At 41.2% G+C, this 11,294-nt stretch overlaps 3 protein-coding genes and 2 non-coding genes across 5 annotated transcripts; 3 read left to right on the forward strand and 2 right to left on the reverse strand.

Annotated features, from left to right (window-relative positions):
• Positions 1–879: 879 nt before the first annotated feature.
• ebp (EBP cholestenol delta-isomerase) lies at positions 880–2,339 on the reverse strand. Its single transcript, XM_085147284.1, has 5 exons — positions 2,197–2,339; positions 1,746–2,046; positions 1,572–1,608; positions 1,363–1,493; positions 880–1,263 (listed from the first exon to the last, which is right to left on the reverse strand). Exons 2-5 carry the CDS (start codon positions 2,041–2,043, stop codon positions 1,043–1,045), a joined length of 687 nt encoding a protein of 228 aa, XP_085003410.1. The 5' UTR covers positions 2,044–2,046; positions 2,197–2,339; the 3' UTR covers positions 880–1,042.
• A 486-nt stretch (positions 2,340–2,825) lies between these two features.
• trnah-gug (transfer RNA histidin (anticodon GUG)) lies at positions 2,826–2,897 on the reverse strand. Its single transcript has one exon. It is a non-coding gene; the product is annotated as a tRNA-His (tRNA).
• A 411-nt stretch (positions 2,898–3,308) lies between these two features.
• trnae-uuc (transfer RNA glutamic acid (anticodon UUC)) lies at positions 3,309–3,380 on the forward strand. The gene has a single exon. It is a non-coding gene; the product is annotated as a tRNA-Glu (tRNA).
• A 323-nt stretch (positions 3,381–3,703) lies between these two features.
• Positions 3,704–6,090, forward strand: vma22 (vacuolar ATPase assembly factor VMA22). The gene is made up of 5 exons (XM_085147282.1): positions 3,704–3,961; positions 4,281–4,384; positions 4,481–4,593; positions 4,671–4,850; positions 5,640–6,090. The coding sequence occupies exons 1-5, from the start codon at positions 3,842–3,844 to the stop codon at positions 5,840–5,842; spliced, it is 720 nt and encodes a 239-aa protein (XP_085003408.1). The 5' UTR covers positions 3,704–3,841; the 3' UTR covers positions 5,843–6,090.
• Positions 6,091–7,023: 933 nt separating this feature from the next.
• Positions 7,024–11,214, forward strand: LOC146495456 (zinc finger BED domain-containing protein 4). Its single transcript, XM_085147063.1, has 5 exons — positions 7,024–7,987; positions 8,272–8,529; positions 8,649–8,908; positions 9,002–9,608; positions 9,796–11,214. Exons 1-5 carry the CDS (start codon positions 7,838–7,840, stop codon positions 10,636–10,638), a joined length of 2,118 nt encoding a protein of 705 aa, XP_085003189.1. The 5' UTR covers positions 7,024–7,837; the 3' UTR covers positions 10,639–11,214.
• Positions 11,215–11,294: the final 80 nt, after the last annotated feature.

Raw genomic sequence — 11,294 nt, forward strand, 5'->3', positions numbered from 1 at the left:
GTCCAAGTTGAAGATAAGAACCTGGCCTGCACAAAGCCCTGATTTGAATTCTTCTGCAAATCGATCAAATATGAAGGTTGGGATGGCTACAAGAAATGACTCCAGCAAAAAGGATACACAGTTCACTGTTAGCATCAGAGCAGGCTAATAATTTTCATACTGGTAATTTTTGGTTCATGTGAAATCTCTTCTTCTTCTGTGGTTCACACCACCCTCACCCACATAGAGCAGAAAAATTCTTACATCCGTTTGCCCTTCGTGGACTTCTCATCTGCTTTCAACACAATGATCCCACAGACACTTGTTGATAAATTACTGACTCTTGGACTGAGCTCTACAGGGACACCTGTATCATGAAGGACCCCACTCACCCAGCACACTCACACTTTGTCCCCTCAGGCAGGAGGCTGAGGAGCGTTAAATGCCACCAGACTGAGAAACAGTTTCATTTCAGAAGCTGTGAGACTTTCCAATGCATAATGGACAAGAGCTGTTATTGTAGCACCTTAATCACTACTGACACTTACTGACACCGCCACTTTATCAGTGCTGGTCATCATGCCCTCTTGCTGCTACATTTCTACATCCATACTGGTACAAAGGTTGTTGCTGTTTTTCTTTTATGTTTTATTTATTTATCACTTTTTAAATTCTGTTTCTTTTCGCTCCGGGACCGTGTTTCGTTCCACCTCATGTAAACATGTGATGCAAATGACAATATAGCTAAGTAAAATTATGTAATAATGTAATCCAAAATAAAATGTGTGTGTAAAAGCTGTGTTTTAATGGGAGGGGTGATAAATCTATCTTCATCTGCATCGTAATGAAATGTTCAGTCTGATCATATAAATTATAAAAAATTAGAGAAATTAGAGAAAATGAAAGTGGTCACATGTGGTTTATTTTGCTCTTCTCAGAAAAGAAGTTGCCAAGTAAAAAAAAGAGAAAAATCAAGGAACTATTACTTTGCTGACATTCATATTGATAAAGTCTCATAATGACAGAAATGTAATGTTGCCCCCCCCCCCATACACGCACACACTCAGTTCTTCTTATTCTTCTGGGACTTTGTGCTGTCCGTTTGCCTCTGGGCTGCTGACAGATGTTTCCATGCATCCAAAACGAGCGCCAGCGGTATGACGATCCACAGGGTATTCATAGACACAAAGTAGAACCAGAAGTAGATTGGATGTCCCAGCTCGCTGTGGGCGTAGCCATCTCTGTGCTCTGTGAAGAAGTAGAGCACCGCTCCATATGCCTGGCCTGAGTCAGATTACGTGAGAAGACAAAATAAAGCTACAATTTAGCAACAATTTATTTCCATCTGAGGTTGACATGATGATAGCTTCTGTCCCGTCTTACCTACTGAAATGATGAGCTGCAGGAGAAATCTGTAGGGCTTATTGGTTAAAAAGGCATAAACAGCCCAAAAGCTGAATGGACCCCACAACCAAGCAGTCACAGTCTCCATACAAACAGTAAAGTTATCAGCACTAGAGAGAAAAGAAACATCAATCGCAACTTTTTTAAATCATTTTTATGCACAAAATTGAGAGCAGAAATGGACTTACATTGCATATCGACTGTCTCCCTTGCAGTACTCTTTCCCTGTGAGAGGAAAACATAAAACACATTGACCAGATTTTACACACCTACACACCTACACACACACACACACACACACACACACACACAACAGGTAGGTTGTGCATTTTTCTAAACACATGTTCTCCGTTAGTACTCACACAGCTGTGACAGAAAGCGTTGATCTCCTGGAATTATATCATAATATAGCGAGAACCAGCCCTCGATTACACAGTGGATGAAGCCACAAACAGCGAACCAGCACACAGCCAGGCGCCTCCATGCGCCCAGCCTGCTGGTGGCCTGGCCGGTGATCAGCCAGGTCACCAGCATAAACAGCCCAGACACAGAAAACAGAAACACCAGAATCTCTGACATCGACCGATCGTTGGCCACATAATTGGGAATTGAAAGGTCCCGAGGCCAGTAAGGGTGATGAGATGCTTTAGAGGAGTCCATTATCTGTTTGAATACAGAAACATAATCAGCACCAGACTTAAAGAGTTAAACATTCTCTGTATTACATTATATTACATTCTGTTCTAGTTAATTCACAGAGTTAAAAGTGTAACGTTTTATGTGAGAAGTTCATCAGTGCGCTTTTATCCTTACCGTAGATGCCACCAAATGGGTGTTCAGCTCCACAGGTAATTTGACTTAATACACAGCAGGTCAAAGATTCACTGCTATCTAACATACCCGTGCACATAAACTCAAACGAGGAACTCCGTGCCTGGGGGCCGTTACCTGTGGATCACAACAGCCAATCAAACATCTTTAAGCATAGAGCTATTGCACATGAGCTCTACTGGCTCACTGATTGGCTCTTCCTCTCGGAACATGGACGTTGTCTATGACATCTACCAATGAAAAAGGATCAGCCCTCTTTTTCAAGGCGAAAGTCATATAATATTTTAGGGTAGGGTAGAAAATGGCCTTCAATCGGAAGATGCTCCATCTGATAATGATTTAGTAAGGAAATATTTACAGTTAACATTTCACTCTTATGGACTGAAAATGACGAGAAGCAAAATGTAGCTGAAGTAAAGCCCTCTTAAATATACAAACCTAACGTGGAGTGTACCCATGTGATTTCCGATGATCATTTGGTCTAAATCGGTTAAAGGACAAGACTTGTAATTACCCTAAAAACCTTACATTTTTACTTTAAAGTATACGAAACAAAATTTACGGCATAGTAAGAAAAAGAGTCGTCCCAAGCCGTGCCAGGGATTTATCCCTGCCGTGACCCGGATTCGAACCGGGGTTGCTGCGGCCACAACGCAGAGTACTAACCACTATACGATCACGGCGCGCTACTGGGAGACATGCTCAACAATGAAGCAGAAGCGTATATGTAACTGTGTGAGCTGCGTCATCGAACAGTGGTTTGACGTCTCGCGGCAGACCACTGTTGTTTAAAGTGACGTGGTGACCGTGTGCGGATCTGCTTTCCGTTAAAAAATAGTTTAATTAATTAATATCCTAATGTGAGTCCTGCATAAATAGTTTCTTTTTTAATACTTAGAGTCGTTTTCATCTTAGCTAAAGTTTTTTTAAGCTGTTTTTTTAATCAGTTCTTCAGATGGTACCTGTCAAAGCTACTAAAAGGAGGAACAGTAGTAAATATTTAATGTCACTTAAATGCAAAATATATGTACAAACAAGTCACAGTTCATACATATATCCTTCATCTATAGAGAGGTAGTCTCGGCCGTTATCGCTCCCATATGGTCTAGCGGTTAGGATTCCTGGTTTTCACCCAGGCGGCCCGGGTTCGACTCCCGGTATGGGAACTTCGTTTTTTTTTTTTTTGGTTTTATGGTTTTGTCAAATTTGGAACAAAATGTTTCGTATTCATACTTTAATGAGATTCGACAATTTACTTAGTGACTTAGAAAGTCACTGACTGTAAAACAGCAACAAAAATTTATGGGAAGGGTAATCTTAACAATATCTCAATATTATTGCTTTGGTACAGCGTTTCTTCGAGTCCATTTCCATAACAGTACATAGGATTCCAAGACTCATAAATGATTCAAAGTCACACTTCACAAGTGTATTAGCGATATGTTTGCTATTAGTATTTTCTGTATGTTTGATATATGAACACGTGGTGTATACCACGTGGTTACGTGTCACATGACGGTACACGGAAGCACTCAACAGATTCTGTTCGGTTTACTCAAACGTTGTACATCAAAATAGCGGTAAAGACTACCTGCGAAGGAGACTTAAATTGGCGCAGAGAGTGAGTATGGGTGTGTCAGAATCAGAGGAATCTTCTTTGTTACTGGACGAAAAGCTGCTTCGTTTCATGGAGCAGCTGGAGTTACTGGAGGAGAAGCGAGCCACTTTCAACTCTCTCATAGAGCAGGTACCTGTAGTGTCCTTGTTGATAAATAGCCAACATCAGACATTTGGGTTCAATTTTTGCTCCCTAAGAATGTGTAGGTAAAAATATTGAAAATAAATTAAAATGTATATATGGCATTTCGGGCTGTAGGTGTTATATTATGGGAAATATCTTAGTGTGGTATATTAACAGACTTTAGGGCTATGTTGACTGTGTTTAAATTCCATAAAAAGCCATATAAGGATTTTCAAAATAAATTTACGCAAAAAAAGGTTTGTAATAAAAATGCTCTTTTTTTACATTCTGCCTGTATAATTTGACATTACCATTTTCCCCTCAGGGGTGGTTTTCTATGAGCAAGGCACGATATACGATGGGAAACAAACAAGTCTCTGCACTTCAGTATGCAAGTGAGATTGAGCCACTAGTCTGTGTTCAAACTAGGTGAGGAATCAGTCATTTTTATGAAAAACGAAAAGGGTGTTGATTACTTTAATTTGTTTAAAAGGCTCTTTTAAAACTTATATTTGTATGTAACAGGACACTGGACAATGGTGAGGTGGAATTCACCACTGAAAGATGTACACAAACGTGTCGTAAAGAGTCTGGAAAAGATCAGAGACCTATAGAGGATATAGGACCTCAAGAAGAAGGTGATGCAGTATTAAAGATGTGTGTCGTTGATGTCTACTATTAACTCTGTTATTGATGACAGTATTTGATTTACAAGGTGTCAGGAGAAGAAACAGACCAAAAAGAGAGATCGGAGAAAAAGAGGAAAGCGGGAGCACTGGTAGCGAGAAAGCTCCAGCTGGAAAACGTGACCAGAATCCTCAGCAAGACCCACTGAAGTGGTTTGGAGTTTTGGTGCCACAGTCTCTAAAACATGCACAATCATCTTTCAAGCAAGGTATGTTACATGCCCAAGGACATCTTAGTGTTATGTTTCAGGTGAAACCTACTCTGCCTCAACTATGGATGAGATTATACTTTCAATGTCTGCAAATAAGCTAGGGTCTGCTGTCATCTGAGATGGAAATTTCATGATCGGATGGTGAGCACGAGTGTCCGTGCGAATGCAGAGAAATTATCTTATACTACACATGTGTCCCAGCTGGTTGACTTCACAGAAGTATAACAGGAACAATGTGGAGTATGATCAAGGCTTAACATGTGACGACTTCTGGACATATATCAGATGAACCAGTCTTTGAATTTGATTCATATGTGCCAGTATTGCCATCTCAAAACAATGCAGCTAGAGAGATCGCAACCACAAACACAAAAAATAAACAAATCTACAAAACTGACGATATGCATGTATAGCTTTTAGGAAAAAATATGCTACAGAGAAATAAAACACAGGAAAACTGAAAAACATAAAGAGAACACGTGCAATATAATCTGCAGCACATAAAATGCCTTTTTTATTATTGTGTCTATTACCATGTAATGCAAGACTCTAGATATGCAAACCTTAACTCATATGCATATGAATCAAGGTTTACTTTGTGCAGCTTGTTAGATATGAATAGAGGTTTCCAGAGTCCTGTGCATACTCACAGCACGATGGCTACAGCTTCTGTTGCATAAGTAAATTTGGATATGGGCAAAGATATTTCTTGAAGATAGGAGAAAGGTCCTACTGTTCAGCTGCTCCACCACTCACCGATTTAATTGTTGTTTTCTGTCGTTACAGTAATAGAACTGTCTGCTGAGATCGCAGCACTCCAGGCTGCAATTTTGAGCGCCAGACAGGAGCTGAAACACAGCTTGCAAAACAAGCACACTCCAGGGGAAAGGCTCAGCAACTCAGCTGGACAAGGTAGCAGACATAATACTTCTGCTGAGTCAAAGCAGGAGGAGGCTGAAAAACAGCTTTCAGCCCAGGACAGTCAGTGATGATGCTTCAGGGGCTCGTTAACTAAAAAGAAGCTTCCTGGTGGAGCTGGAAGAGCAGATCCCAGCAGTTCAAGCTCTTTCTGTGGAAATCATTGGTAATTTATTTATTTGATCTCTTTTTTTTTTCCTTTTAATTGAGATGGATGTGTTTGTGAAAATGGTCTTATTACACATGTTGTAAAATCATAAAATGTTAGCAGAACCTGTTTAAATGTTTTCAATAAATGGCAAGCAGTGCTTTGACATAAGGCTGCCTGTTTTTGTGTGTGTGCTGTAACTAATTACTTTATTAATAAAAGTGTAACTTCTTTATTTTATCAAACACAATCCATTAATTTAAAAAAGTTCAGGGTTGACAGCTTGTGGAAATATTTCATAGATGTTGTTTGTGAAATAGATTAGAAATAGTATAATCTCTGCATTTCCTTTCCAGACGTTTTGCTTATGGAGCCCAAAAGTGCTGAATACTAAAATGTAAAAATATATCGAGTAATTATATACATAAAATATACAAATGAACCAACAGCTTTTGAAAACGAAATCACATTAAATTAAAAATATACCTCAATCATGCACTATTTATTATTATACTCTATATATATATATATATATATATATTTATATGTGTATATATATATATATATATATATATATATATATTTATATGTATATATATATATATATTTATATGTATATATATATATATATTTATATGTATATATATATATATATATATGTATATATTTATATGTATATATATATATATATATATGTATATATATATATATATATATATGTATATATATATATATATATGTATATATATATATATGTATATATATATATATATATATATATATTTATATATATATATATATATTTATATATATATATATATATTTATATATATATATATATATATATTTATATATATATATATATATTTATATATATATATATATATATATATATATTTATATATATATATATATATATATATATATATATTTATATATATATATATATATATATTTATATATATATATATATATATATATATATATATAAATATATATATATATATATATATATATATATATATTTATATGTATATATATATATATATATATATATTATACTAATAAAATGTCTGAACCTCTTTGTGTTGACTATTACGTCTTGTATTTATAGCCTAACAACAACACACATTTACGTCCCACGTCTCCGCAAAGCCCCGTTTAAAAACACGAAAAGCTGAAAGATGTTTTGTTGTGTTTACTAAATATTATGGAAAGTAAAAGTCACCGTGATTTAGTTGTCACTAAAATGCGCTCATCATGTTTCATATGTAAAACACGACACGATGCTATGTGCAAGTCAGTAATGAGTTTTTTATATTTATATGTTTTCTATTTATATTATTAAGAAGCCAGAGACGCAGACCTAATTTACATTTTGGGGGAATGATGCTCTACATCCGGAGAAACTCTGCTGTTATCACACCGACATGAGCATAATTGAAAACATTTGACCGAGCGCCACCTCCCTCCGATGCCAGCAGTTTCACTGGGGACAGCCGAACATTACCGGGAACTACCGAAATGGGAACCGAAAGTCCCGTTTATTGTGTGTACTTCCTGGTCCAATTATAATACTCGCTATATGCCTCCGTGAAACGCAGCGCTTTGCGTCCGAACGACGGATGGGAGCGCAGAAACAACGGATGTGGCCTCAGTGTTATTATTGATGTGTCCAGACATCCGCAGCAGACTGTGCAGCCTGATCGTGGCCGATTTTGGACGTGCGAGCGACGCAACTCCTGCTCTTTTGTCTGCGCAACTGGGAGCAACATTTGTGATGTGTGATAAGGGACTGAGAAGTAAACACTCAGGCCTGCGCTCATGATCAGAGGCGAGGTGAGATTGATACCTCGGACTCAGATTGCCCTTGATTGCAAGTTGATTTCACTCCGGAGCGGAGGAACTGTCTGCTCCAATGGCGTCAGTTTCCAAGGTCTCTATCCTGGATTACTTTAACATTGTGTTCGAAGGGGAAAATGGGAAAATCGAGTCCAACTGTAAGGCTTGTGGCACCAGGATCCAGGCGAAACGGAGCGTCACGTCCAACTTCGTAACGCACCTTAAGGTAATGGTTTCCGAATAAAATTGTACATGCGGCTGTTAACATCTGGCTCATCTTGTTCTTGTCAGGATCAGCAGAAGCAGCTGGCTGCACGACAGCTCTGGAGGATTAGCTGTAAAAACCTGACTGTACAGACAGTCTGTTGCTTCTCTGCAAGGGGAAACAGAGTGTAGGGGAGGGGGTTACCTATACCTTATCATCTCCCACAGAAATGTACTCAGCATGCTGTGTAGAGGTATAGAAATGAACTCTAACAACCTCATGCTCCTCTGTCTCTCTCCCTTCAGCGTAAGCACCAGGCGATGTATGATGACTTTGTCAAAAGGAAGGATATGAAGAGAGAGGGCTACTCCTCTGCTTCCCTGCACAGTTTCAACGCCAATGGAGGGAATACCCGCTACACACTCCCTATTAGTGCTGGAGTGGGAGGAGGAGGTGGAGGAGTAGCAAGTGGAGGTGTTGGAGGAATGGGAACTCTTGAGGGAGGAGTAGGAGGAGGCTCTGGAGGAGGGGTGACCAAATTTGACAGACATGATCCACGTCAGGTGTGTTGTAGCCCGTTAGCGCTGGAGCGTGCAACGTTGCAAATGTAACAGATTTATTGAGTAAAATCATCAGCTATTTTTAAAAAGTGTAATTTGTGGTGTTTCTTTTTAAACTGCAGGTTCTGATTTCTGAGGCTATAGCTAAGATGATCGTGCGTGATCTCCAGCCAGTGTCCATAGTGGAAAATCAAGGCTTCAGAGAGTTGCTTCAGCTCCTGGAGCCTCGTTACACCCCTGAGCCTCAGCATTACATCCAAAGCCAACTTCTTCCAGCCTACGCCTACCAGGCCCAGCTGGCCACCCGTCAGGCCTTGGCCTCAGCACACGCCCTTAGCCTCAGCCTGGATCTCTGGAGAGGATTATCTGGAGTCACTTCAGGGTAAGGAGGTAAAACAAGCCAGAAACTACAAAATGGAAACTTGGTTTGAATCCCTTCACTGAAGACTCCACGTCTCTCTCTCTTTCTCTACAGGTACCTTGGTGTCACCTGCCATTTTCTTACATCTGAGTGGCAAATGCGCTCAGCTCTCCTGGCGTGCCTTCCACTGACTGGTGGCAGCTCTGGGAATCGCATACTTTCCGAATTTGATGAAGTATGTCACTCTCATGGCGTGTCAGGCAGAGCATTTCGTGTTGTGGCAGACCCTCTCCTGCCGACGAGAACGAGCGGAAAGCCATGCTGCCTTCCCGGTTTTCTGCTTTCACCTCCTCTCGGCAACGGCCAAGATGGAAATGATGAAGAAGAGGTGGACAGTAGTAACAACGTGGAGCGAGAAGAGATCAGGAATGGCCACGGCGACGCTGGAGAAGAAGGAGAATGGGAATACACGTGGGAGCAGGGTTTGGGCGTTTCTCGGGTGGACTGTTTCTCTCGCTCTCTTGAACAGTGCGTCAGGGAAGGGCTGCGCTCTTGTCCACAGCTCTCGTCCACGCTGGCAAAGGCAGCCTGCTTCTACAACTACATTACCTCTGCCGTCCCACCTGAGAAGCTCAGCCAAGTGTTCGATGGTCCAGGGTTGATGATGGGGGGACAAGGGAATCTCCCAGAGGCAGCACAAGACTGGGCTGCTCAGCTTAAGGCGAGTTAAAGTTAGGGTTACATATTATACTGAACTTCTTGTCATCAGTAATGTCACCAAATAAACAGATTGCATCAGCTTCAAACATTTAACATGAGCAGTATGTTAAGTAGAAGGTGCACAAAGAAAGTGTGGCTACCAAAATAAATGCATAATAGCATTAATGTATTTGTCTGCTTTGATAAAGGTCCTGCGGCGGCTGCTGGACTCTGTGGACTTCCTGGAGGAGATGAGCGGTCCAGGGGAACTGGGGCTGGGTGGGACAGAGAGAGCCCTGCTGAGGGAGTTCACGGACACTCTGGAGCCCTTCACTGAGGCCTGGGATATGGTGCACGGAGACAGACAAGCAGACGCGCAGACGGACAGACACGTGTCTATCAGTCTCGCTCTGCCTTGTGTTCTCGGCCTCCGCAAGCATCTGTCCGAGACGTCCACCCCCCACTGCCCCTCCCTGGTCGTGGGCCTCAGCCAGGCTGTAGAGCGTCTCCTTGCGCCTATCCTGGAGAACCCCCTCTACATCACTGCCACCACCCTGGACCCCCAGTTCAAACTTACTTGGAGCAGTAACCCTGACTGGCACAGACAAGTTATCATAGAGGAGGTATCCAAACACTCCACAGCCTCCAGCCCCGTAAATCTCAACACAGACCTTCATCCACAGTCCCACACTCCTCCTGCCCCGGCTCCATCACCGATCTCCTCGCTCTCTCGGCCCTGCAAGTTGTTCTCTTTCATCAAGCAGAGACCCACAACACAGGCCAAGAGCCTAGAACAGGAATTGGCTATCTACCTACGCGAGGAACCCACAGACGAGGAGGCGTTGCATTACTGGCGACGTAAAGCTATTGACTTCCCTCTGCTTGCCCAGGTGGCCAAGAGAGCTTTCACCATACCTGTTTGTGGTACTGTGGTGGAGAGCATTTTCACTACAGCTGGACGCTTTCTGCTGCCGGAGAGAGGCTGTGTCTTACCAAAGAACCTGGAGACGCTCATCTACCTCAAAGCCAACTACAGATTATTATGGACTTAGAGCTCTTTACGCTTGCAGTAAAGTAACTTCTTGGACTCTAACCTCCATACCATTCTAAGGGAAACTGAGCTAGCACGATAACATAATCCTCATACTGCACATGATTTCATATCAGAATGAATCACCAAGAAGAATTTCAGAGCTGCAACTCATTTTAATCCTCAAGATCGGTTTTCCCGGCCACAGCGGGCGTGGATGCCTGCTTCCCCTCGTAGCCTACAGACTATCGCACCACATGCTGTGGACTGAGTTTGCTGGAAGCAGATCAATACTAAAGCATTTACTTTGACGTTATTTTGCCTGATCAAGGTCTCCAGACAACCACAGATCTCCCTCTTTCTCATGTATCCATCAGTCAACACTGACAAACCAACAATAACCAGCTAGTCAAGTTTTGCACACTGTAGCAACTCGTGTTTTTTTTAGCCTTAGGTTGTGATTCATTATGTCGATGCTATTTTTAAAGGAAGACATCAACTGCTCAACAGTTTGTTAATGCGCTCTTCAATCTTTGTTTTAACTGTGTGTGTGCCTCATCACTGGGAGATGATAATAAATTAGTTTCACCTACTTTAACGCTGTGGGTGTGTGCAGTTTGCAGATGTATGAATGCACATGTCCTCATGTCCCCCCCCGACTTACGAAATGAATTCGTT

Source organism: Neolamprologus multifasciatus, chromosome 20 (assembly GCF_963576455.1).
Source record: "Neolamprologus multifasciatus chromosome 20, fNeoMul1.2, whole genome shotgun sequence".
NCBI classification, from domain to species: domain Eukaryota; kingdom Metazoa; phylum Chordata; class Actinopteri; order Cichliformes; family Cichlidae; genus Neolamprologus; species Neolamprologus multifasciatus.